The sequence below is a fragment of the Stenella coeruleoalba genome (assembly GCF_951394435.1).
Source record: "Stenella coeruleoalba genome assembly, chromosome: 15".
Lineage (NCBI taxonomy): Eukaryota > Metazoa > Chordata > Mammalia > Artiodactyla > Delphinidae > Stenella > Stenella coeruleoalba.
Window position 1 is genome coordinate 59,387,991 of NC_137161.1, and position 25,907 is coordinate 59,413,897.

Here is a 25,907-nt window from a genome sequence, read left to right on the forward strand (position 1 = left end):
TCCCACCCCCGACAGAAATGAAAGGGGAGCACTCTAGTCACTAGCACAGTTTTGGGGACCTTTCCAGGAGGGGTGTCATTAGATATCCAAATCAGTTTGGTGCCTCAGGATGGCAGCTTGTACTTGGAGCCCTGGGGAGGTGATCAATAGGGTGTATTTTGCCCCATGAAGGCGGTCAGCACCTGGGCTCAAAGCTTAGAAGAAATGCTGCTTCAGGAGAGAAGCATTTCTTTGTGAAAATGAAATGCTCTTTACTGTGGAGATTGTGAGGCTGTTGAGTCATGGACTCTTCCATCATCAGTGTCTCAAACTGTGTTCTAAGCACAGGAGCCTGGCGAATTTTTAAGAGCTGCTCTTCAGAGATAAGGAGAGCTCCAGGAAAAGCGCTTAGCCCTGGAGCAACTCCTAGCAGAAACAGGGGCTAGGACCTCCCAGCCCTTCCAGAATTGCACAGCACTGCTGTGAGAGCTGTTAATGATTGATCTGGAAGTTGCAGTGACAGTTAACTTATCAGCTTCACATGGTGTAGGTCCAGCTGGTGGAAGAGTGGTGGTGGTGGGTGTGTGCGCCCAGTGACTCAGAGTTAGGTTCAAGTCATCTCGCAAGGCGGGACTGTCACATCACTGAAAGAACCCTTGAAGTTCTCTCAAATAACCGCGAGGATCAGCCGAGATAATCTAGGTGACAGCACGGAGCCGTGCAGTGTCTGTGCTCAGCAAGTGATTCTGCTCTATTCGAGCCACACACAGTGCTTTTGGAAAAGTTGCAAGAGCAGTTATTGGTGCCTGGCTTCCTGGAATCCCCTCTCCCCACCCCAAAGAGCTGTCTCTTGCATCGCGTGAGTGTTGGTCTCCTGAGCTCTTCGTGGAGCCTGACCTTAAAGTGGGGCTCAGGGTCTAAAGTGGGCACGGTGAGGAGGCAGCATGCCTCCTCCACACGCTCCAGAAGCCCTGTGGGCGTGCTCTTGACCCTCCCCCGCCTCGTGGGGGCTTCCGGTGATCGTGCCCCTCTTCAGATGAGCAAACTGAGGTTCAGATAAACTATGGGCCACGGTCACTCAGTTAGTAAGGACTGAAGGGCAGCTCTTTCTCATTCCAGAATACAAACTGCATATATAAATTTAATATATATTTTTTAAACTAAGTCCCTGAAAGATAATCTTGGGGGACCAGGTAATGAGATGGAAGCTGATGCTTTAGCTTACAGTTAAGCGTAATAGATGTTGCCGTACATCGTGTGCCTCTTAGGGGAGAAAATAGCTTCCTCCCTTTTTCTGGCAAATTGAAATGACCACTCTGCATCTTTCTTTTGTTCAGATCAAACCGAGCGCTGATCAACGTCTGGATCCCGTCAGTGTTTCTCCGGGGCAAGGCCGCCAATGCGTTCCACGTGTATCAGGTAATCACCTGGTTTTCAGTTAGATGTCACCGCTGGGGTGGGGACACACTTGTTTGTTACTCTCTGGTGCTTTTGCGTCTTGGCGATGGAGTGCCATACGGAGAAGCCACAGCCTCCAGATGCCAGCATCCACCTGCCCAGCCTCCCCGAGGAAATGATCCTTCCGTCAGACAGAAGGAGGCAGGGTGGAGCTTTCTCGTGCTGTCGGGCCTCCTAGCGTGGCCATGACCGCTCAGCTCGGACTGCTTGAGCAGAAATGGGATTCGTTGGCTCGTGTTGCAACTGAAACGTCCAGGCGTGGGTCTGGCCTCAGACCTGCCTGGACCTGTGGTCAGACATCTGCTCCCATTTCCCCTGGTTTCCTCTGCTTGGGCGTCCTTTTCAGGCTGGCGCCCTCTGTGGGTGGACCAGGCAGCTCCCAGCAGCACCAGGCTCTCAGCCTGTCCGGGCATCTCTCAGGAGTCTGTCTTGGATCCCAAGCCCATCCCTAAACCCCAGTGTTGGGAGATGGACTCCTGTGATGGGCCAGCTTCGAATCATGTGACCCCCACTGGCACTGGGGTTGGAGTTGCCCTCATCTGACCATGTGACTGAGAGAGGGGTGAGGGGGCCCCGCAGATGAAAACCAGGCCACTCTTTGCCAAAGAAGGGGCAACAGCCACTTGGCAAGTGGACACTGCAGATGTGCCCTCTGCTTGCTTGAGGTAGAGCTGATCACCCCCTCCCCGGCTGAGGATTCAGTGTCTGAAACCAGGGGACCTTTGTTTTGGAGGTGATTTTGCCCCAACAGTTGGGACCCCAGTTGTCCATCTTTTCTCTGATTTTCTGATGCCTCTTCCAGCCCTGCCTACCTACCCTCTTCTTTGCTTTCTTGTTTCTTACCTGATCTGCAGCTGTTGGCGTTCACTTGTCCTGGGACTGTTTTGTTTTCAGCTTTGACTCTTAGCCACTTCTGCTTCTGCTGTTGAATTATCACAACAGCTTTCACTACACTTTGTTCTGATTCCCCATGAGCTCCGTGAAGAGCCTTGAGTTCTGTTGCCATTTCTCTTAGTGGGGAATTGACCATTGAAGAAGTCTTCTCAGCTATTAGGATAGTTTCCCCAGAGACTGGGGTGGTGCAAAAAGGACCTTGAACCTGAGGCTAGAAGCCCTGGTTTCAGTTTTGTGGCCTTAGGTAAATCTCAGTTTCCTTATCTGTAAAACAGAAATAATAATAATGCTTACTTTGCAAAGCTGTTGTTATTGGGATTAGAAATACATGGTGTCCAGTAGGCACTTGGTATTCGTTTCTCATCTTCCAAAATGATCGCCGTGTTTAGTCTTTGATGGCAGGACTGGCAGTGGGCATGGGTTATATAATGGGCTTAAGCATGATACACGCCTCTTACCTGAAATCTTACGGACAAATGAGCTAGAGTTTGGCAAGGAAGTTTGCACTGGAAAGTTATCCTAGTTTACTTGTTCAGCTGGGCGACAGTAGCACTTTAAGAAGAGAATCTGAGTGTTCCTGATGCTCTCAGCTCTGGCTTGAGAAGAGAATTAGATATGACAGATTTCCGAATATCCTTTTCTCCTTTTATCCCAAACCAAACCCCCGCCCCCCCCCCCCCCAAATCTCTTATTTGAGCATCCTTCAAGTTCTGCTTTGCGGTCATCAGAAAGCTGGGAGGTGTTGCCTGGAGAATGAAAAAAGTGAAGCAGACAGCTTTATTTTAGAGCAAAATTAAAATGCGAGATCGCTTGAGAGGTTTCCTTGACCTTTCATTTTTCACTCCTCTCCCTCCCCTCACCCCAGGAAGCAAGGGCCGTTTTTAGCTCCTGAAAGCCAGTTAAGGAATGAGATGGACACAGCAAATATGCAGTTGCCTGGGAGATTGTTTCCACAGTGGCCACCGTGGGATTCGAGCCACACTCTCCCCATCCTTGACCATTTCCAGAGCTTTCCTGGGTGTGGTCCAGCCAGTGCGTGGAGGATAAGGCCTGGATTTCATGGAGCCATGAGGCTGACAGCTCCCACATCACGTAGAGCAGCTGCGTCCCACACTGTGGGCTGTCTGAAATCTCTCCTGATCTTGGAGTGTGTTGAATGCAACTGTTCTTCTCCTTTTAGCTAACAACGCTTCTGGTTGGTACCTAAGAGCAAACTCTGAGCATGTGTTTGGAAGCATTTTAGAAAGTCTTCATTACAGTGTGATTTTTTTGGGTTTTGTTGTTTTTTAAATGATAAATGGTATTGGAGAGAGAGTGACTCCTGTAAAATACTGCTACTGTTGGACATTATTTTTATTCGTTAAAAAATGCATTTTATATAATTCCACAAAAGATTTGAGATAATTTCTAGAGAAACTCAGAAAAGAGTGATAAAATAGAAGTAAGAAATAAAATATCAAGAGTCAGAGAAGATGTAAACTAAGAGTGTTTCCATTAAGGGAACAGTGGAAATCACATATATACATACATACATATATATGAGATCCTATGTGGTTGCTCTCATTGGTTTGTAAGTTTCCTTTGAGCTTCCTGGCAACCAGTGTGAAAATGGAAATGTGGCTATTTTGGATAATTCCATTGCTAATGAGAAGAAAATATATCAGTTCCTCAAAGGGAGTTCTAAAAGAAATGTCCTCACAGAACTTTAGATGAAGCAATAATAAAGAATGTGGTAGACGATGCCCTGTTACATCCCTAGGACAAATCAGTGTCAGGTTTCCTTAAGATCTCCCTCCAAGGAAGCCAAGGGCATAACCTCAAAATGAACCATAGTTCATTTGAAGAGCCCAGACGAAAGGATCAGCACATGTAGCTTTCTCAGTAGATCTGCACTGTCCAGTCCGACAGCCACTAGCCACGTGTGGTCATTTAAATGTTTTGTTTTTTTTTTTTTGGGTGTGTTGGGTCTTTGCTGCTGCACGTGGGCTTTCTCTAGTTGCTGCAAGCAGGAGATACTCTTTGTTGTGGAATATGGACTCTAGGTGCACGGGCTTCAGTAGTTGTGGCGCACGGGCTTAGTTGCTCTGCGGCATGTGGGATCTTCCTGGACCAGGGCTCAAACCTGTGTCCCCTGCATTGGCAGGAGGATTCTTAACCACTGTGCCACGATTGGTGGCATCATTTAAATTTAACTTAATCAAAATGGGAAGAAATTAAACTCTAGTTCCTCAGGCACACCAGCCACATTTCAAGTACTTCTTAGCCACACGTGGCTGGTGGCTGCCGTATTGGACAACGTGGATACAGCACATTTCCATCATCTCAGGAAGCTCTGTTGGATGGTGATGATCTAGAACAGTCTCTCCCAGAGTGGCGGAAAGCAAGATGATCTGTGTGCTTAGTGAGGTTTTAGAGAGACAGAGATTGGACGTCCAATAAATAGTTCTGCGGGGAGAAGGCCACTCGCTTTTCAGCTCTTCCATCACTGACAATGACCTGAAAGAGAAAGTCTCCACGTGGCCATTAGGCCTTTAACGCCCTCTAATCATGCATCTTAGCAAAGACAGAGGAAGGCCCAGGATCCGCGCCTTTGGCAGCAACAGACCCCAGCTCTATTAACTACATTGTTTTCTTCCATTGTATTTGTTTTTACATCTGCCTTCTACTATTTTTCCATTTACCACAGTGATGTACAGTTTCCTTTTAAAATAAATTTAAGCAGAAAGAAAGTGAGTCAGCTTAAAGAAAAATACTAAATGTATGATAATGAAAACAGCAAGAAGTTTAGGACAGTGCTATGGGAATGAATAATATTTGGGAAACGCCACCTCTCAATGGTCTGTGTATGTTACATAAAATAGCTCATTCAATCCTCACAACAACCCAGTGAGGTAACAAATGCTTATTATCCCCATTTTATAGATGAGAAAACAAAGACACAGAGAAGCAGCTCATTCAGTAACATGACTCTCAGCCCCCAAAGCATTTTCTGACAAGGTGCCGGTTTGCACAGATTCTGTGAATGTGGGCAGAGTCCAGATTTAAAAATCCGAGAAGCAGATGGGGCAGTTGCCTTGGAAGGGCCCAGCCTGACCAAGAACTTGTCTGTGTGGATGGCCCCCTGCATCCCTGAGGCCATGGGCCAAGGGCCCCCCTGCCGCCAAGCCAGGGTTTTTCTGTCCATCTGTTCCAGGCCCCCTGCAGTACTCACATCAGAGCCCTGCAAAACCCAGAGCCAAGCTGTGCGCAAGTTTGCTTTGGAAAGTTGTTAAAGCAGGGCCTGTTGGCCATGACTGCTCTGGCCACAGAAGAGTTTCAGGGACGCTTCCTCAGAAGCCCTTGTTTGAGCAGTGGCAGGGTCCCCAGAGCCTGCCCTGGGACGCTTGGGAACTGTGGCACTTCTGACTGCAGAGGAACTCAGCTAGGTCACCTGCTGCCCGGTGTTGCTGGGCTCTCACCACTTGTCTTGTGGGAGAGGTCTGGGTGTATGTTTTGCACAAAGGATCCTGGCCAGAAGTGCTGTCCCTTGACTGGATTGAATGCAAGTTATTAAAAATAGTTTGTATCTCCAAACACCGTGGTTTCCACACTCTACTCCCAGGTCCCAAGGTGGGTGCTGAGGTGTGTTCTGGCATCAAAGTAAGAAAAGGCAGCCTTTGACCAGTTTTCAGAGCAAAAGTAAAATTGATGTCCAGAACTTTCCCAATTTCAATTTTTCTTCCACAAATGTTTCTCACTTCTGGCCTCTGCCAGCTAATGCTTGGCTGCCAGCAGACACTAGCCAGAGACGAAATGACTAAATAGCAACAAACAGAATGGAAAAAAACCAAAGCAAAACCCTGTTTACTAACTGGTCTTGCTCAGTTCTCTCTCTCTCTCTCTCTCTCTCTCTCTCTCTCTCTCTCTCTCTCTCTCTCTCTCTCTCTGTGTGTGTGTTAATACACAGTTGTCGTGGTGGGTCTGACTTTCTGTCCCTTCCACATGACGTAGTGATTAATTCCTACTTTATACCTTTGCAAATGTTTTCTCTTATTTCCCAAATACCCCAACTTCCAAACCAGTTTGACGTCCACTGTCTTAATATCCTACTGTAGTGTTTATAAAGGCATGTTAGGCCTTAAAACAATCTACTTATTTTTTTCCTTATGCAAATATTACAGCCGCTAAATCGGCATGAAATAATACATCAATACACTTACTCTCTGAACCCTTAGGTCTTTCCCTTTGAAAAGCACTGTTAGTGTAAGTACAGCTGGAATCAGTCCTCTACGTGGGAGTTTATTTCAGCCTTTGAGTTTCGCCACCAGAAACACTGGCTACAGTGCAATATTCCATTTGCCCAGCACAACTAATTAGGTCTCCTTTGTAAAGAAAGTTGCTTTGTTTCAGCAAAGTTTTTTCCTTCTAGAATAAGTCCCCTTTCCTTGGGACCACAGGAGGCTGTCTTGACTTAGAGTAAAGGCGGTACCCCAGGAAGACTCCTTCAGTGTTGGAGGTTCCCCCACCCTCAAAAGGTTATTGTGTAGCCTGGGCAGGTGTTTTCAAGGTTTATTCTAGGGGAGCATATTTATATATGCAGTGCAGGGAAAGCCCATGATTTTTTGTATTAATAGTAGATCACAGGGTCTGGCGGGCTGCATGGGGCCGCAGGTGGTTTGGAGGATGGTCACGTTTTTGCACCTCAGGCTTCGGGTGCTTCAGCCCTTTTCATCTCTGTCCTAAGGTGGTTTACTCTTCAGGCCCTCAAGTTTGCTATTACCTACGGTTCCATCTATGCGTACTTAGTGTATAGCTGTGCGAGAGGGAGGGATTCATCAAGTAGAGACGGATGAGATGTTTGAGCCTCGCACAGAAATGGGAATGGCAGCTGCAGTGACATGGGCTGATCAGAAGCCTCCGCCCTAGCGGTTACCATTCCAGGTGTGGGGACATAGGGACCAGTTCTGAGGCCGAAGGGATTGTCTCTCGTTCACGTCAGGTCCTTCCCACCACACCTGCTGTGAACCAGGCAGGCGGGAAAGGCAGCTGCAGATCGTTTGATTTCTGAGTTTCGTTCCAGCCAGGTTGGCTTCTGTGCTGCACGATAAGCGAAACTGGGGGTTTGCCTTTGTTCTCGCTCTCTCCTTCCTTGAGGACTTTCCATCCCACAAAGTCAAGCACCTCCGCACCTCTGAGGATTACAGCACATTAACCTCCAGGTGTTCTTGGGATGCTCAAGGCTTCTGGGAAAGCCTGATACAGGTGAAAACAAAAAGCCAAACGGAAAAAGCCTGTTTGCCTCCCCCTGGACGTACGTGTCATTATTATTCTGTTACTGCCTTTATCTTTTCAAACAGGAGGAACTTTTTTTTCCCCTTTCACAGTATAATTCCTTTATTTATCCCAAAGCTGTGGATTGAGGGCTGACTAGATGCCAGACATGTGCTAAACGCTGCAGAGCCTGGGGTGAGCAAGACGTGACATTGCACTTACCCTCCCAACCTCACAGTCTGGAGGGGGACAGTTGCTCTCGAGTAAACAGGACGGTCTCGCGAGATAAGGGCTGCAGAGAGAGGTACGGGTGGGAGGGACAGAACACCACTCACCTTGCAAAGTGACAACAGACGATAGATGGATAACGTGGTTGGCACAGCACCTGGCAGACAGCTACCGTGCAGACACTACCTTTAGTGACCTAAGGACCACTTGACTTGTGATAAGCAATTAGACCTGAAAGTAAACATAAAAGAGTTACCCCCTGTTGAACTGAATGTCTCTGGGAACGTTTGCGTGTTCAAAAAAGCCTTTAGCGTCTACTTGATCAAGGGTTCCACATCAGCCTCCTTAGGGACGGCAACGAGCAAGATACCTTTGTCCTCAAGGTGTCTGGGTCTGGTGAGGGGACGGAGCCCCATCAAGCAGCTGAAATGCAAGGGTCGTGTCGAGCGGCTCCATGGAGGCTTAGCGGAGGGGTGAGCTCTGCTGGAGGGAGAGACCTGGGCTCAGAGGTGAAACCTAAGGTCATAGTTCACTTTCCCAATGGGACTCCCTGGAAGCCTGAAAGCATTAATGCCCAGGCCCCAGTACACTATAGTTTCACCAGCCCAGAGCTGCCCAGTTGGTGCTAGGTTTAGTCTTGTTCTGAATTCAAGTACAGTCCTTACTTATTGAGTACTGGGTTGCACCAGTGACATTATTCACCAGCGTCTCCAAGGTGCCTGTACGTGATCCCACAGCGTCATCACCCTCTTGGCCTCCTCCAAGGAGGTTTCCCAAGATGGTACTCCAGTTTAATGCTGCCTCTTTGTGTGGAGCCATAGGCACAGCTGGCGTGTAAATCTGGATGAGCTAAACACATATATGTTCTCGGTTTCTGTTGCTGGAATACAGTTAGGGTGGCCTCAAGGAGGTACCACCCCCAGTTCTGATGTACTACTGGCCGTCTTCTTCACAGGGCACTGCAGCTGGCTTTGGTTATTGTTGATCATTGTCAAGGATGTCTTCTCCTTTGAGATCTGCTTTGTAAAATCCCTAATCTTTGCTAATTAAGGCAATCTGAATTGGCCATAATTCTTATATTGGATTTTCAGGACATCTCCATTTCTGATTTGGTGTAGAAATGGACTCTAGTAAAATTATTGAGTATTAAACATTATATTAGGAACGCTTTTTGCTGTAAGTAACATATTATCTCACTCAAAGTGACTTAACCAATAGGAGTTGATGTACGTAACAAAAAGTTGGGGACTCAGGTATTCAATAGCTTAATCACATCAGTGGCTTCCAGAGCTGTTAGCACTTCCTCTTTACAAGACAGTGTCCAAGTAGGAAGAAGAGAGGTTTTTACTCACACATTATTTTTTTAATCAAAAAGAAAAATCTTTGCCTAAAGCCCTCCTGTGGACTTCCCTTAGGTCCCATTGACCCCAGATGAGGTCACATAGCCATGGTTTCGCTGAAAGCAAAGCTGGGAAAATGAGCATCTCCCTGTCTCAGTCCCTGAGCAGGTGGAGAGCTCTGCCAGTAGGTGAGACAGGCAGGGAGCTGGCCATTGGGTAGGCAGCCGGGCGTCTGCCACAGGCACTGTAATGTACATTGTGTTGACAGAAATTAATCAGTTGAGGGACATCCCTGGTGGCTCAGTGGTTAAGAATCTGCCTGCCAATGCAGGGGAACACAGGTTCGAGCCCTGGTCTGGGAAGATACCACATGCCGTGGAGCAACTAAGACCATGCGCCACAACTACTGAGCCTGCGCTCTAGAGCCCGTGAGCCACAACTACTGAGCCTGCGTGCCACAACTACTGAGCCCTGTGCTGCAACTACTGAAGCCCGTGTGCCTAGAGCCTGTGCTCCTCAACAAGAGAAGCCACTGCAATGAGAAGCCCATGCACTGCAACAAAGAGTAGCCCCCACTCGCCGCAACTAGAGAAAGCCTGCTCACAGCAGCGAAGACCCAATGCAGCCAAAAATTAATTAATTAATTAATTAATTAATTAAAAAGAAATCAGTCAATCTAAGAAAGAAGTGGAAAATTTTATTCGAGTCAAATTGAGGATTATAACCTGGAAACAGCATCTCAGAAAGCTCTGAGAACCATTCCACCCATTAGAAGTCAAAGCACGGTTATATAAGTTTTTTCGAGACAGAGGGCTGTACCTGAAATGATGCATTACTGACAGTTGACACAATCCAGATGTGCAAGTACAAAGTGGTGGGTCATCATGACCCCTTAAGAGATGAAGAAGGGGAGAGGAGCTTCAACATGGAGGAAGAGTAAGACGTGGAGATCACCTTCCTCCCCACAAATACATCAGAAATACATCTACATGTGGAACAACTCCTACAGAACACCTACTGAATGCTGACAGAAGACCTCAGACCTCCCAAAAGGCAAGAAACTCCCCACGTACCTGGGTAGGGCAAAAGAGAAAAGAAAAAACAGAGACAAAAGAATAGGGACGGGACCTGCACCAGTGGGAGGGATCCGTGAAGGAGGAAAGGTTTCCACACACTAGGAAGCCCCTTCGCTGGTGGAGACTGCGGGTGGCGGAGGGGGGAAGCTTCGGAGCCACAGAGGAGAGCGCAGCAACGGTGAGGAGGGCAAAGCGGAGAGGTTCCCGCACAGAGGAGCCGTGCCGACCAGCACTCACCAGCCCAAGAGGTTTGTCTGCTCACCCAGTGGGGTGGGTGGGGGCTGGGAGCTGAGGCTCGGGCTTCAGTCAGATCACAGGGAGAGGACTGGTGTTGGCGGCGTGAACACAGCCTGAAGGGGGCTAGTGCACCATGGCTAGCCGGGAGGGAGTCTGGGAAAAGGTCTAGAGCTGCAGAAGACGCAAGAGACGTTTTCTTCCCTCTTTGTTTCCTGGTGTGCGAGTAGAGGGGATTAAGAGCGCCGCTTAAAGGAGCTCCAGAGACAGGCGTGAGCCATGGCTATCAGCGTGGACCCCAGAGACGGGCATGAGACACTAAGGCTGCTGCTGCCGCCACCAAGAAGCATGTGTGCAGGCACAGGTCACTCTCCACACCTCCCCTCCTGGGAGCCTGTGTGGCCCGCCACTGCCAGGGTCCCGTGATCCAGGGACAACTTCCCCAGGAGAACACACGGGACGCCTCAGGCGGTGCAATGTCACGCTGGCCTCTGCCACCGCAGGCTCACCCCGCATCTGTACCCTTCCTCCCCCCGGCCTGAGTGAGCCAGAGCCCCCGAATCAGCTGCTCCTTTAACCCCGTCCTGTCAGGGCAGGGAACAGATGCCTTCAGGAAACCTACATGCAGAGGCGGGGCCAAATCCAAAGCTGAACCCCAGGAGGTGTGCGAACAAAGAAGAGAAAGGGAAATCTCTCCCATCAGCCTCAGGAGCAGCGAATTAAATCTCCACAGTCAACTTGATGTACGCTGCATCTGTGGAATACCTGAATAGACAAAGAATCATCCCAAATTGAGGAGGTGGACTTTGGGAGCAATGATATATATATTTTTTCCCCCTTTTTTTCTTTTTGTGAGTGTGTATGTGTATGCTTCTGTGTGTGACTTTGCCTGTATAGCTTTGCTTTTACCATTTGTCCTAGGGTTCTGTCTGTCCGTTTTTTCTTTTCTTTTTTTTTTAGTATAGTTTTTAGCGCTTTTTATCATTGGTGGATTTGTTTTTTGTTTTGGTTGCTCTCTCTTTCTTTCTTTTTTTATTTTTATTAAAAAAATTTTTTTAATAATTATTTTTTATTTTAGTAACTTTTTATTTTATTTTATCTTCTTCTTTCTTTCTTTCATTCTTTTCTCCCTTTTATTCTGAGCCATGTGGATGACAGGCTCTTGGTGCTCCAGCCAGGTATCAGGGCTGTGCCTCTGAAGTGGGAGAGCCAAGTTCAGGATATTGGTCCACAAGAGACCTCCCAGCTCCACGTAATATCAAACGGTGAAAATCTCCTAGAGATCTCCAGCTCAGTGCCAAGACCCAGCTCCACTCTACAACCAGCAAACTACAGTGCAGGACACCCTATGCCAAACAACTAGCAAGACAGGAACACAACCCCACCCATTAGCAGAGAGGCTGCCTAAAAAACATAATAAGGCCACAGACACCCCAAAACACACCACCAGACTCTGGTGGACCTGCCCACCAGAAAGACAAGATCCAGCCTCATTCACCAGAACACTGGCACTAGTCCCCTACACCAGGAAGCCTACACAACCCACTGAACCAACCTTAGCCACTGGGGGCAGACACCAAAAACAAAGGGAACTGAGAACTTGCAGCCTGCGAAAAGGAGACCCCAAACACAGTAAGTTAAGCAAAATGAGAAGACAGACAAACACACAGCAGATGAAGGAGCAAGGTAAAAACCCACCAGACCTAACAAATGAAGAGGAAATAGGCAGTCTACCTGAAAAAGCATTCAGAGTAATGATAGTAAAGATGATCCAAAATTTTGGAAATAGAATGGAGAAAATACAAGAAACGTTTAACAAGGACCTGAAAGAACTAAAGAGCAAACAAACAGTGATGAACAACATAATAAATGAAATTAAAAATTCTCTAGAAGGGATCAATAGCAGAATAACTGAGGCAGAAGAACGGATAAGTGACCTGGAAGATAAAATAGTGGAAATAACTACTGCAGAGCAGAATAAAGAAAAAAGAATGAAAAGAACTGAGGACAGTCTCAGAGACGTCTGGGACAACATTAAATGCACCAACATTCGAATTATAGAGGGTCCCAGAAGAAGAAGAGAAAAAGAAAGGGACTGAGGGCTTCCCTGGTGGCGCAGTGGTTGAGAGTCCGCCTGCGGATGCAGGGGACACGGGTTCGTGCCCCGGTCCGGGAAGATCCCACATGCCGCGGAGCGGCTGGGCCCGTGAGCCATGGCCGCTGAGCCTGCGCGTCCGGAACCTGTGGTCCGCAACGGGAGAGGCCACAACAGTGAGAGGCCCGCATACCGCAAAAAAAAAAAAAAAAAAAGAAAGGGACTGAGAAAATATTTGAAGAGATTGTAGTTGAAAACTTCCCTAATATGGGAAAGGAAATAGTTAATCAAGTCCAGGAAACACAGAGAGTCCCATACAGGATAAATCCAAGGAGAAACACACCAAGACACATATTAATCAAACTATCAAAAATTAAATACAAAGATAAAATATTAAAAGCAGCAAGGGAAGAACAACAAATAACACACAAGGGAATCCCTATAAGGTTAACAGTTGATCTTTCAGCAGAAGCTCTGCAAGCCAGAAGGGACTGGCAGGACATATTTAAAGTAATGAAAGGAAAAAACCTACAACCAAGATTACTCTACCCAGCAAGGATCTCATTCAGATTTGACGGAGAAATTAAAACCTTTACAGACAAGCAAAAGCTGAGAAAGTTCAGCACCACCAAACCAGCTTTACAACAAATGCTAAGGGAACTTCTCTAGGCAGGAAACACAAAAGAAGGAAAAGACCTACAATAACAAACCCCAAACAATTAAGAAAATGGTAATAGGAACGTACGTATCGACAATCACCTTAAATGTAAATGGATTAATTGCTCCAGCCAAAAGACATAGACTGGCTGAATGGTTACAAAAACAAGACCCATATATATGCTGTCTACAAGAGACCCACTTCAGACCTAGGGACAAATACAGACTGAAAGTGAGGGGATGGAAAAAGATATTCCATGCAAATGGAAATCAAAAGAAAGCTGGAGTAGCAATTCTCATATCAGAAAAAATAGACTTAAAAGACAATTATGAGGGCTTCCCTGGTGGCGCAGCGGTTGAGAGTTCGCCTGCCGATGCAGGGGACACGGGTTCGTGCCCCGGTCCAGGAAGATCCCACATGCCGCGGAGCAGCTGGGCCCGTGAGCCATGGCCGCTGAGCCTGCGCGTCCGGAGCCTGTGCTCCGCAACGGGCGAGGCCACAACAGTGAGAGGCCCGCGTACCATGAAAAAAAAAAAAAAAGACAATTATGAGAGACAAATAAGGACACTACATAATGATCAAGGGATCAATCTAAGAAGAAGATATAACAATTGTAAATATTTATGCACCCAACATAGGAGCACCTCAATACATAAGGCATATACTAACAGCCATAAAAGGGGAAATCGACAGTAACACAATCATAGTAGGGGACTTTAACACCCCACTTTCACCAATGGGCAGATCAAACAAAATGAAAATAAATAAGGAAACACAAGCTTTAAATGATACATTAAACAAGATGGACTTAATTGATATTTATAGGACATTCCATCCAAAAACAACAGAATACACTTTCTTCTCAAGTGCTCATGGAACATTCACCAGGATAGATCACATCTTGGGTCACAAATAACGCCTTGGTAAATTGAAGAAAATTGAAATCATATCAAGTATCTTTTCTGACCATAATGCTATGAGACTAGATATCAATTACAGGAAAAAATCTGTAAAAAAAGTACGAACACATGGAGGCTAAACAATACATTACTTATAACCAAGAGATCACTGAAAAATTCAAAGAGGAAATCAAAAATTATCTAGAAACAAACGACAGTGAAAACACAATGACCCAAAAACGTATGGGATGCAGCAAAAGCAGTTCTAAGAGGGAAGTTTATAGCAATACAGTCCTACCTCAAGAAACAAGAAACATCTCAAATAAAAAACCTAACCTTACACCTAAAGCAGTTAGAGAAAGAAGAAGAAAAAAACCCCAAAGTTAGCAGAAGGAAAGAAATCATAAAGATCAGGTCACAAATAAATGAAAAAGAAATGAAGGAAACAATAGCAAAGATAAATAAAACTAAAAGCTGATTCTTGGAGAAGATAAACAAAATTGATAAACCATTAGCCAGAGTCATCAAGAAAAAAAGGGAGAAACTCAAATCAATAGAATTACAAAATGAAAAAGGAGAAGTAACAACTGATGTTGCAGAAATAAAAAGGATCATGAGAGATTACTACAAGCAACTATATGCCAATAAAAGAGACAATCTGGAAGAAATGGACAAATTCTTAGAAATGCACAACCTTCCTAGACTGAACCAGGAAGAAATAGAAAATATGAACAGATCAATCCCAAGCACTGAAATTGAGACTGTGATGAAAACTCTTCCAACAAACAAAAGCCGAGGACCAGATGGCTTCACGGATGAATTCTATCAAACATTTAGAGAAGAGCTATCCTTCTCAAACTCTTCCAAATCTAGCAAGGGGAGGAACACTCCGAAACCCATTCTACGAGGCCACCATCACCCTGATACCAAAACCAGACAAAGATGTCACAAAGAAAGAAAACTACAGGCCAAAATCACTGATGAACATAGATGCAAAAATCCTCAACAAAATACTAGCAAACAGAATCCAACAACACATTAAAAGGATCATACACCATGATCAAGTGGGGTTTATCCCAGGAATGCAAGGATTCTTCAGTATATGCAAATCAATCAATGTGATACACCATATTAACAAATTGAAGGAGAAGAACCATATGATCATCTCAATAGATGCAGAGAAATCTTTTGACAAAATTGAACACCCATTTATGATAAAAACCCTCGGGAAATTAGGCATAGAGGGAACTTACCTCAACATAATAAAGGCCATATATGACAAACCCACAGCCAACATCATCCTCAATGGTGAAAAGTGAAAGCATTTCCACTAAGATCAGGAACAAGACAAGGTTGCCCACTCTCACCACTCTTATTCAACATAGTTTTGGAAGTTTGAGCCACAGCAGTCAGAGAAGAAAAAGAAATAAAAGGAATCCAAATCGGAAAAGAAGTAAAGCTCTCACTGTTTGCAGATGACATGATACTATACATAGAAAATCCTAAAAATGCTACCAGAAAACTACTAGAGCTAATCAGTGAATTTGGTAAAGTAGCAGGATACACAATTAATGCACAGAATTCTCTTACATTCCTATACACTAATGATGAAAAATCTGAAAGTGAAATTAAGAAAACACTCCCATTTACCATTGCAACAAAAAGAATAAAATATCTAGGAATAAACCTACCTAAGGAGACAAAAGACCTGTATGCAGAAAATTATAAGACACTGATGAAAGAAATTAAAGATGATACAAATAGATGGAGAGATATACCATGTTCTTGGATTGGAAGAATCAACATTGTGAAAATGACTCTACTACCCAAAGCAATCTACAGATTCAGTGCAATCCCTATCAAACTACCACTGGCATTTTTCAAAGACCTAGAACAAAAAATTTCACAATTTGTATGGAAACACAAAAGACCCCGAATAGCCAAAGCAATCTTGAGAAAGAAAAACGGAGCTGGAGGGTTCAGGCCCTGGACTTCAGACCATACTACAAAGCTGCAGTAATCAAGACAGTATGGTACTGGCACAAAAACAGAAATACAGATCAAGAAACAGGATAGAAAGCCCAGAGATAAACCCATGCACATATGGTCACCTTATCTTTGATAAAGGAGGCAGGAATATACAATGGAGAAAAGACAGCCTCTTCAATAAGTGATGCTGGGAATACTGGACAGCTACATGGAAAAGAATGAAATTAGAACACTCCCTAACACCATTCACAAAAATAAACTCAAAATGGATTAAAGACCTAAATGTAAGGCCAGACACTATAAAACTCTTAGAGGAAAACATAGGCAGAACACTCTATGACATAAATCACAGCAAGGTCCTTCTTGACCCACCTCCTAGAGAAATGGAAATAAAAACAAAAATAAACAAATGGGACCTAATGAAACTTAAAATCTTTTGCACAGCAAAGGAAACCATAAACAAGATGAAAAGCCAACCCTCACAATGGGAGAAAATATTTGCAAATGAAGCAACTGACAAAGGATTAATCTCCAAAATTTACAAGCAGCTCACGCAGCTCTTTATCAAAAAGATGAACAACCCAATCCAAAAATGGGCAGAAGACCTAAATAGACATTTCTCCAAAGAAGATATACAGATTGCCAACAAACACATGAAAGAATGCTCAACATCATTAATCATTAGAGAAATGCAAATCAAAACTACAATGAGATATCCCCTCACACCAGTCAGAATGGCCATCATCAAAAAAATCTACAAACAATAAATGCTGGAGAGGGTGTGGTGGGAAGGGAACCCTCTTGCACCCTTGGTGGGAATGTAAATTGATACAGCCATTATAGAGAACAGTATGGAGTTTCCTTAAAAAAGTACAAATAGAACTACCATACAACCCAGGAATCCCACTACTGGGCATACACCCTGAGAAAAACATAATTCAAAAAGAGTCATGTGTCACAATGTTCATTGCAGCTCTACTTACAATAGCCAGGACATGGAAGCAACCTAAGTGTCCATCGACAGATGAATGGATAAAGAAGATGTGGCACATGTATACAATGGAATATTACTCAGCCATAAAAAGAAACGAAATTGAGTTATTTGTAGTGAGGTGGATGGACCTAGAGTCTGTCGCACAGAGTGAAGTAAGTCAGAAAGAGAAAAACAAATACCGTATGCTAACACATATATATGGAGTCCAAAAAAAAAAATAATAATGGTCATGAAGAACCTAGGGGCAAGACGGGACAAAAAGATGGAGACCTACTAGAGAATGGACTTGAGGATACGGGGAGGGGGAAGGGTAAGCTGGAACAAAGTGAGAGAGTGGCATGGACGTATATACACTGCCAAATGTAAAATAGGTAGCTAGTGGGAAGCAGCTGCATAGCACAGGGAGGTCAGCTCAGTGCTTTGTGACCACCTAGAGGGGTGGGATAGGGAGGGTGGGAGGGAGGGAGACGCAAGAGGGAAGAGATATGGGGATATATGTATATATATAGCTGATTCACTTTGTTATAAAGCAGAAACTAATACACCTTTGTAAAGTAATTATACTCCAATAAAGATGTTAAAAAAAAAAGAGAGAGATCAAGAAGGAAGGTTATCTTCTAGGAAGTTGTCTTGTTGATGCTGGGAGAATGTCCCTCTTTATGGTTGAGCAGGCATTTCTGCTGATGGGGGCGGTTTGGTCGATGCCTAATGCAGATACACAACGCATGGTAGAGGGAAGAGAGGAGGCCTAAGGGCAGAGAAATTTTTTTATGTTTAAAGTTTTCTCGTCTTGCTGTAAAACATGAATTCCATTTTACAGTTGTCATTTAATCCTTTTGGCCACCTTCTGTTATAGGCAGTAGTATCATCTGCCCTGTTTTTATAGATGAGGAAGCTGTGACTCCATGGGTTAAGTAACTTCCTCTGGGTCACACAAGATCCTGCCTGTTCCTCTTGTTATCCCCCCCATGTGGCCCACTATCTGCCCCATAGGCACGTGCCCTAAGCGTATGTTTCAGTGAAACGAACCCATTTCCATCACCCGTTTCCTCCAAGGAATTCTCCCCACAGTTTCATTGACCCATCGCTCGTTGTCACAACTGCCACGGGCAGCTGGTATTGGTGACAAGGTAATATCCTCACAGGGTGGAGAGAACAGTGAAGACCAGTGTGTGGAATTTATGGGTCCCTCGGAATTTGAGAGATTCATTAAGGCAGAGATTTTCAGCCTAAATGTATAAAGTCATAGAATATTAGGGTTTGAATAAAATGGAGAGCTCACCTTTGTGTGTGCACGTGTGTGTGTACGTGCATTTTGAAATATGTATTCAGTACTATAATTTAATATTTGAAAAGCTGGGGGAAAAAAAGACAGACATGGGCTTTGTGAATCAGGTGAGGTGGATATACCATCTTGGCGGGTGGGATGTCCGGTTTTGACACGCCCTCTTTTATATTTCTTTCTTTTTTTTTTTTTTTTTTTCTTTCGGTATGCAGGCCTCTCACTGTTGTGGCCTCTCCCATTGCGGAGCACAGGCTCTGGACGCGCAGGCTCAGCGGCCATGGCTCACGGGCCCAGCCGCTCCGCGGCATGTGGGATCTTCCCGGTCCGGGGCACGAACCCGTGTCCCCTGCATCGGCAGGTGGACTTCCAACCACTGCGCCACCAGGGAAGCCCTATATTTCTTTCTTATATGAGGAAACCAAAAGCAGTGACTTGTAGAAGAACATGCTGCCAGCAGCACAGATGTGTTGCCTGGAGCCCTTTGTCTTCCTGTTGTGTCGCAAGACCCCTTCCTGGCTACTGTGCCCCCAAACAGCCCCAGTTTTATCTAGAGCTGCTCGGGGCATTTATCAGGTGGTGACTTGGAAGGTTAGTCGTGGGGCTGATAACTTTGATCATCATGGAGATCTGCAGCTTTTGTTTCTTCTCTGTTCTGCTGTCCCTGTCGTCACCTACGGAAAACAGGTTTCCCCCTCTATCAGAAAGCAGAGCGTTCCTGTGAGATCTATGTAAGTTGAGATGGCGTCAAGTGAAGAAGCAGTTAGTGTTTTTTGTAAAAGCGAGAATCCTTTTCGGATTTCTTTCAGTTATCGAAAACACGTGCTAATGTAGGTCTTTAGTGAAAGCGAAGTGGCATAAAGCAAACTTTCAGAAAGCTAGGGATGCCGGTGTCTGGTTTTAGTTGGGAAGGGAGGATGGGCTGGGCGAGGTACACTTGTGATTGGAAGAGCCAAGTTCTAATGGGGGAGGTGGATGTTAATCATTATAAACATGGAGAATGTTTCAGACAGGGAGGTACAAAAGCAAAGCATGTGGCCACGCCACTCTTGCTGATGTGGTGATGGTGCCTCCTAAGGGCAGGCAGACGACCCAAGTGATATTAACTGTCATCCCTGGAAACGAAGAGGCAGGGGCAGGGCAGGGATGGTGTCCAGGGAGGGCCCTGGGAGTGGAGAGCAGAGAGCCTGACTTAATCTTGGCGACCAGAGCTCAGCGATCTCTGCGGGGACACCTGAGGCTGGGGAGGCGGCAGGAAGAGCATCTCAGGAGAGTGCAGTGGGATGCAAGGAGCCGGCGGAGCCAGCAGAGAGGCCCTGTGGAAGAGAGAAGCGAGGGAGGAGTGAAGGAGAACCCAGCCGAGGCCTGGCAGCAGGGCCAGGGTTTCAGGTGTCCCCTGAATGTTTAGCCTCCTGATCTCAGGAAGGCGCACTGCGTAGGGACTCTGGAGCCCTGGCTTCCAGGCCTGCCCCGCCGCTGTGTGTCTTGGCCAACTCCTCCCCCCGCCCCCCACTGGCCTCCAGTCTGATGAGATGGCCTCTGAGGCCCCTGAGCTCAAAGCCGTGGATCCCTTGCCCCAGCTGGAGCCGAGACTCCCCAGGCCCCCAGGAAGCCCGCCTGGCCTCCCCACTCCCCCAGTCTTCTAGCTCCTCCTTCGATGAAGAACCAGGGGAGGAAGGGACCGTGGCACCTCTGAGGCAGAGAAGGATGTGCAGTTTTGCTCCTCAAGGCAGCAGAAACAGCCTCGTGCCTCCTAATTGAGGGCCCCCGGCCCTCGCTTCCTGCATCGGCCCAGGGCCCTCAGAGCTGCCTGGCCCAGAGTCACCTCCTTCACGTACTGTTTTTAGATGGTGGTGTCACCTTTTCTAAGCCCACCTTAAAGCTTTTTTCCAAATGAGGCAGGATGTAAGTAATTACATAAAAAAGGAAGAGAGGTGTTCGGAAGTCCTTTCCTTTTCCTGTAGTGCATTGGCACAGCTGAATGGACCTGTGTCAGCTTGGTCCCTGTATCCCACCTTCACCCCCACCACTAGAGAAACAAAACCTAAGAAAAAATAACTTGGCTAAGATGTGAATCTGTTTCCCTCCAGTAATTCCCTTTTCCAGGTTCCTCAGTCACACCCAGCTGGTCCTTTTCTGCTCCCTTGTCTGAAGGGAGATTTCTGGTGAAAATCGAAGTCCCAACAAAGCTGCTTTCCTTCCAGGCTGTTGCTTTCAAAAGCCTGAAGTTTGCTTCTTTTTACAGAGAGACTCCTTTGCATTTTTGTTGGCCTCCTGAGGAGGCAGGTGAGGGTTCATGGGGAATGTGCTGAAGCTCCCAGTGGCCGGGCCCCCGGACAGGTGAGACCTCCAAGAGAGGGTGGGGTCCCAGCGTGGGCAGAAACTCTCCCCTGCCTTGAGTGGTGCGGGAGCAGAAACCAGGACCCCGCAGGCTGGCAGCAAGCATGCCAGTCCCTGCAGGTCCCGTCTGCGTGGTCTGGGTACCACACAAGTGCCCACGGTGTTCGGTAGGCGGGGGATGGGGGCAGGACCCCCGGAACGGCTGAGATGGCCTTCCCTGCCGACTCAGCAGGACTGTTTCAGAGTCTTGATTGAAGTGCAATCAACAGTTACTTCTGGAAACCTTGATTTTTCATACCCACTCCAAGCACCATGAAGTCTTGTAATTACACAGGAAGAACAGGTTGTTTCTTCTCCCTACCCCGCCGTTTCCTGAACAAAAACTAAAAATATAAAAATTCCACCATGAGTTATTTCAGCCGCGTAGGTCTCCTCGCAGGAGGGTTAATACTTGTGTCTCAGGATGCCGTGCAGTCCAGGGCCTGGAGTCGGCATCCATCAGCCTTTCCATCCACCTGACACAGGGCTGGTGGGTCATCACGTACAGCAGGGGCAATGAGGTGCCCCACCTCCCAGGATGTGATCTCGCGCAGTCAGGGCATGAAGTAAGGCCGGCAGAGTGACCTGGTCCAGGGTGATGGGTAGAAAGATCCTTCTCACCCAGGCCGCGTGCCCCGTGCTCCCTGACCCAGGCCAGGAACGCCTACTGTTCCATTTTATACACCTGGAAGGTTTTGATTTTGATTTTTTTTTTTTTTTTAAATGAGGTGGTGAAAAGCGATGGCCATTAAATTCACATCTCCCCTGCAGAGGAGCTCTTGGGCTAGAGGACGAGAGAGAAAACCGTCCCAGTAAAGCTTCTCTGCGAGCCTGGGTGGTGGGGTGAGCAGCATCTTCCCAGACTGTGGCCAGAGCCCACCCCCCTCTCTCTCCTGTCCCCTGTCTCGGCAGGTGGGCTCAGGGGACACGGAGAGATGTGGCTTCGTCCTCAGCTCTGTGAGACTCAAGCAGCCCCTTCACGTTAGCCTGGGGGAGATGAGAAATCCAGAACTGGCCGTGTTCTGCTCAGATTCTGAACCAGTAAGGCCACTGATGGTCCCCCGTCTCCTTCAGCTCTTCTTAAACTTTCCCCTCCAGTCCACTTAGTGCAGAGGCAGAGAAAGCCCAGGAGTTTAGGGTCACAGCGCAGTATGTATTCATTCAATGAACATTTGCTGAGCCCCTCCTGGGGTGGCAGGAGGGACAGAACAGTCTTCCCTCCCAGCCTCCATCCAGCGGGAACTGCAGCCTCCCGGTCCACATGAGGCAGTCGTGGGCACTGCTCGTGCTATGCCGCATGCATCCAGGTTTTGTCATTTAGACAGTTTTGTGTTTCCCCCAGTTCATCCACGGTGAAAATGCTCCAGGTTTCGTGTGTTTAACCAGACTTCGTTGCCCCCGTGGCATACCCCTTATACTCAGCCTCTAGAGGGCCCTCGTTCCAGAAGGAGCTTCCACGGGAGTCACCTCTTGCCAGTCACCACTTGCTACTTTGGGGCTGTCTGGCTCTTCTGTCTCCAGGCATGTGTCATGAGGGCCGGGCAATGGTGACCTCCCTGCGGGACGTGGAACAGAAAAAGTGCTAAAGTGTCAGCGTGGGGGTCTTCGAGCTTCTGTCCTTTCTCTCCACTCAGCCCCATGATTTCTCTCCCTTTCTCCCCCTCTTGTCCCTCCTTTTCTACTTTACTCTTTCTTATTTTGCTTCCCTCTTCTCCCCCTCCCCCCATCTCCCTCCTTCCTCCTCCTCTCCTCTCTCCCTTTCTCTTTGGGGCTTCTCTCTCTCTCTCTCTCTCTCTCTCTCTCTCTCTCTCTCTCTCTCTCTCTCTCTCTCTCTCTCTCTCTCTCTTCCCCCCACTTCTTGGCTTCCCAGCCTTCTCTCTTCTTCCCCGTTCTTAATCCTCGACCCAGAGAGCAAACTCCTAACTCCCGGTATCCACCCATCTTTCTTCTGCCCTGGGAAGAAAAGTTCTGCAAACCACGGATCCGTGAGTGTTTTCTGCCTTCAGTCTTTGGATGGCTTCTTGTTGTGCACCCCATTCTCTCCATTTGGCTGCAGCCTTTCTTCTCTAAGCTTTTGGGAAGAGGGAAGGGAAGGAATCAGGATAAAGTGCAGGGGGCACTTTTTCTCCTGGAAGCCCGGATCGCACGCAGACGTGACAGCCCCAGGCTGCCTGCCTGTGGCAGTTGTTGGAAATCAGAGGATCCCTGCCTGCTGGGAAAATGTTTTCTGGCACGATTACCTCGTCACTCCTAATACTATCCACCTGCAGCTTTTTAATGACCAGTGATTGTTCTGTTACAGGGTTAAAATGGTACAGAGTTGATTGGTTGGTGATATGTTTATTCTTAAAAACTTTCCTGCTCTTCATCAATATCTGTAAAACCATATGCCGATGCCCCCTAAATTAACCCGATCAGGAAAGAAAACAGCCCCGTTCACCATACAGATCACATATAGAGTGTTCGTGTTGACAGTGAGGATTTTTTTTTTTTTTTTTTGCCAGAAAGTTGTTTTCCAAGTGGAGTGAGTAAGAAAGGGAAAGGGCACCTGTTTTGTCTGGTTGTGGTCTCGGATTTCTGGACATGGTTTGGTCCTCTGCACCAGTTTCTGTCCTGCTGTATTTCTGGGGTTTTTCCCACATGCCACATGCCGGGTAACAACTCTGGTCCCAAGGCCTGGGGACTGTCCTACTCAGAATCAACTCAGATGTCTCTTCTTTCTTCCCACCCCCAGGAGCACTTGTTTTCTGTTTCTCTTGCCAGACCACGCGGGGGCGGGGTGTTCGGGTTGCTGCCCAACCTGCTACACCACAGCCCATTGTCGAGGCGGGGACACCCCCATGACAGTGATCTGACCCCGAGCATCAACAGTGTCACAGCTGGAAACCCCTGGTCTCCCTGTGCTCGGTCCCTCGTGGGCAGGTTTCCGTGGGGAGTCATGTCTCGGCGCGCGGGCTGCAGGTGGAGGGGGATCTGAGTAGAGTCCCTGGTCACCTGGACAACAGGGCATCTGATGCAGCCACCTCCTCGGCAGGGCCCAGCCTGATCCTGCGATGTGATCCCCCTTCACATCCAGGCCAGGGATCCTCCAGTTGGGACAGTGTGGACTACTAGCTGATCAGCTGATTCTTCTGTTCAGGGTGCTAATTCCCTATCTATACCTGCACTGTCTTCCTTGTAGGAGAAGGAAACCCAGCTCAATCCAGTGTAAGAAATGGAGGACATTCATTGACTGCCTAATGGAAAAGACCAAGGGCATGCGTAGCTTGAATTTCAGGAGCTCAAGGTTATGAGGACTCCGTCTCCAGTCTTTGGAGAGGGTTGTTTTGCTCTCTGGGCTGGCTCCGTTCACGGCCAGGCTGTGGTGGTGGCATGTCTGTGGGCACCTCCAGGCTTGTATCCCCTCAGCTCAGCTGCCCCCACTGGAAAGGCCTCTGTTTCTCCCAGTGCTGACAAGGACCCTGGATCTGAGCCTTGCTTCCTCTTGGTGGTGGGGGCCATGCCCCTTGTCTGGTAATCTCTGTGTTCGCCAGGGTGCTGTACTTGCATACCTCCTCCTAAAGCTACAGACCAGTGGGAGCAGGGTGCTCCCCCAAAGGAAAATGAGGGTGCTCTTACCAGCAGAAGGGGGGGGTCAGACTGGCCAAAAGAGCATATGGCCCCCAGAGCCTGCAGGCTGCTCGTAGCCTGGGGTTGTCTCGGGAGCCAGTTTGGTGACATTTAAGTATCTCTACACCAGGGTTTCTCAACTGTAGCACAGTTGACATTTGGGGCCAGATAATTCTTTGTTATGGGGCCTCACCTGTGCATTGTAGGACGTTGAGCAGCATCCCTGGCTTTACCTGGTCCCACCTCTCCCTCCTCCCCAGTTGTGATGACACGAGATGTCTGCAGACATGGCCCGTGTCCCCGGGACATGGAACTTCTGCTCTACATGGAGCCGTTGAATGCTGCTGTGGTTTTATCAGACATTTATTGGCCTTCCTCTTCTTGGGCATAAATGGGATATGATACATGCCCTCCTCCTCTTTAAATAGACCTCTCTTCTCCTTACTCTTTTTAAGCTTCTGCTTAGTATTTTCTAATATGAAGGACTTGCCCCTAACCCAGGGTGACCCAGAGCAAGGAGTGTGCCCCAGCCTCTTGTTCCATGTCACAGTGGTTCAGCAAAAGCCACTTAGGTTGATGCCACGGTTCTCATGTAGTCAGCATGGCCATGGCTACCACATTTATAGCTCTAGCCTGGGCCTGGCTCCTGAGGTCTAGACCTGGCCCATGGTGTGCCACAATATACAGGCTGTGACCTGCTGCTCACCCAGTAGGTCAGGTCCACAGAGGCACAGCTGAGTATCAGTTCTGTTCACTGCAGTATCCCCAGTCTCTAGAACAGGGGAGGCAAGCTCATTGTATATTAGACAAATGGATGGGTGGGTGGGTGGATGGATGGATGGGTGGGTGGATGGATGGGTGGGTGGATGGATGGATGGATGGATGAACAAACCAATACATGAATCTACAGATGAACGTTTCTAGTGGGAGGGCTGTGGTCTGCCATCTTGACTCCAGTTCTCCAGCTGCATGTATCCTGATAGGCCCCTCTCATCAGAGTTCTCATGTTGCGTTTCTTATCAAACTGCTCCCTAAATGACCAGTTCCTCCTGGGTCATTCCCCTTGTCATTGAGGTTCAGCCTCTGCCTCCATTTTCTCACTGATTCAAACAGTTTTCCTCACTGCTTATAACTGGCCCAGCCTTGGTTCAGAAAGTTTTACCTGCCCAGGTATTATGCTGTCTTGGGTTTAGTAGTAGTTTAGTTTCTCTAGAATTCAATCGTCAAGGGTAGCCCATGCCTTCATCTGTAATCCCCAAACTTTCCCATGATCCCCTTTACACACTCAAGGACCAGTCCCAGCACCTGCCCCAACACCTTAGGTACTGGGAGTAAGAGTTGAGGAGGGGCTTTTTATGAAGGTCAGACAGTGAGGATTCATTGAGCCACTCATGTGAGTCAGGCACTGTGCTGGGTCCTGAGGATACATCAGTTAGTGTTGTAGACATGATCCCCCTGTCCCAATGGAGCTTGCAGTCTTATCAGAGAAGAGACTTTAAACATATTAATGTGAAAATTATATATGAAGGGATAAATAATTACA

The 25,907-nt window shown here is 47.3% G+C and overlaps 1 protein-coding gene across 1 annotated transcript in view; it reads left to right on the forward strand.

The window, feature by feature from the left end:
- Nucleotides 1-25,907, forward strand: part of SNX29 (sorting nexin 29) — a 551,607-nt gene that overhangs the window by 372,878 nt on the left and 152,822 nt on the right. Inside the window, exon 18 of the mRNA XM_079945062.1 lies at nucleotides 1,317-1,398. Within this exon, the coding sequence (XP_079801188.1) occupies nucleotides 1,317-1,398 (82 nt within the window). The remainder of the gene's footprint in view (nucleotides 1-1,316; nucleotides 1,399-25,907) is intronic.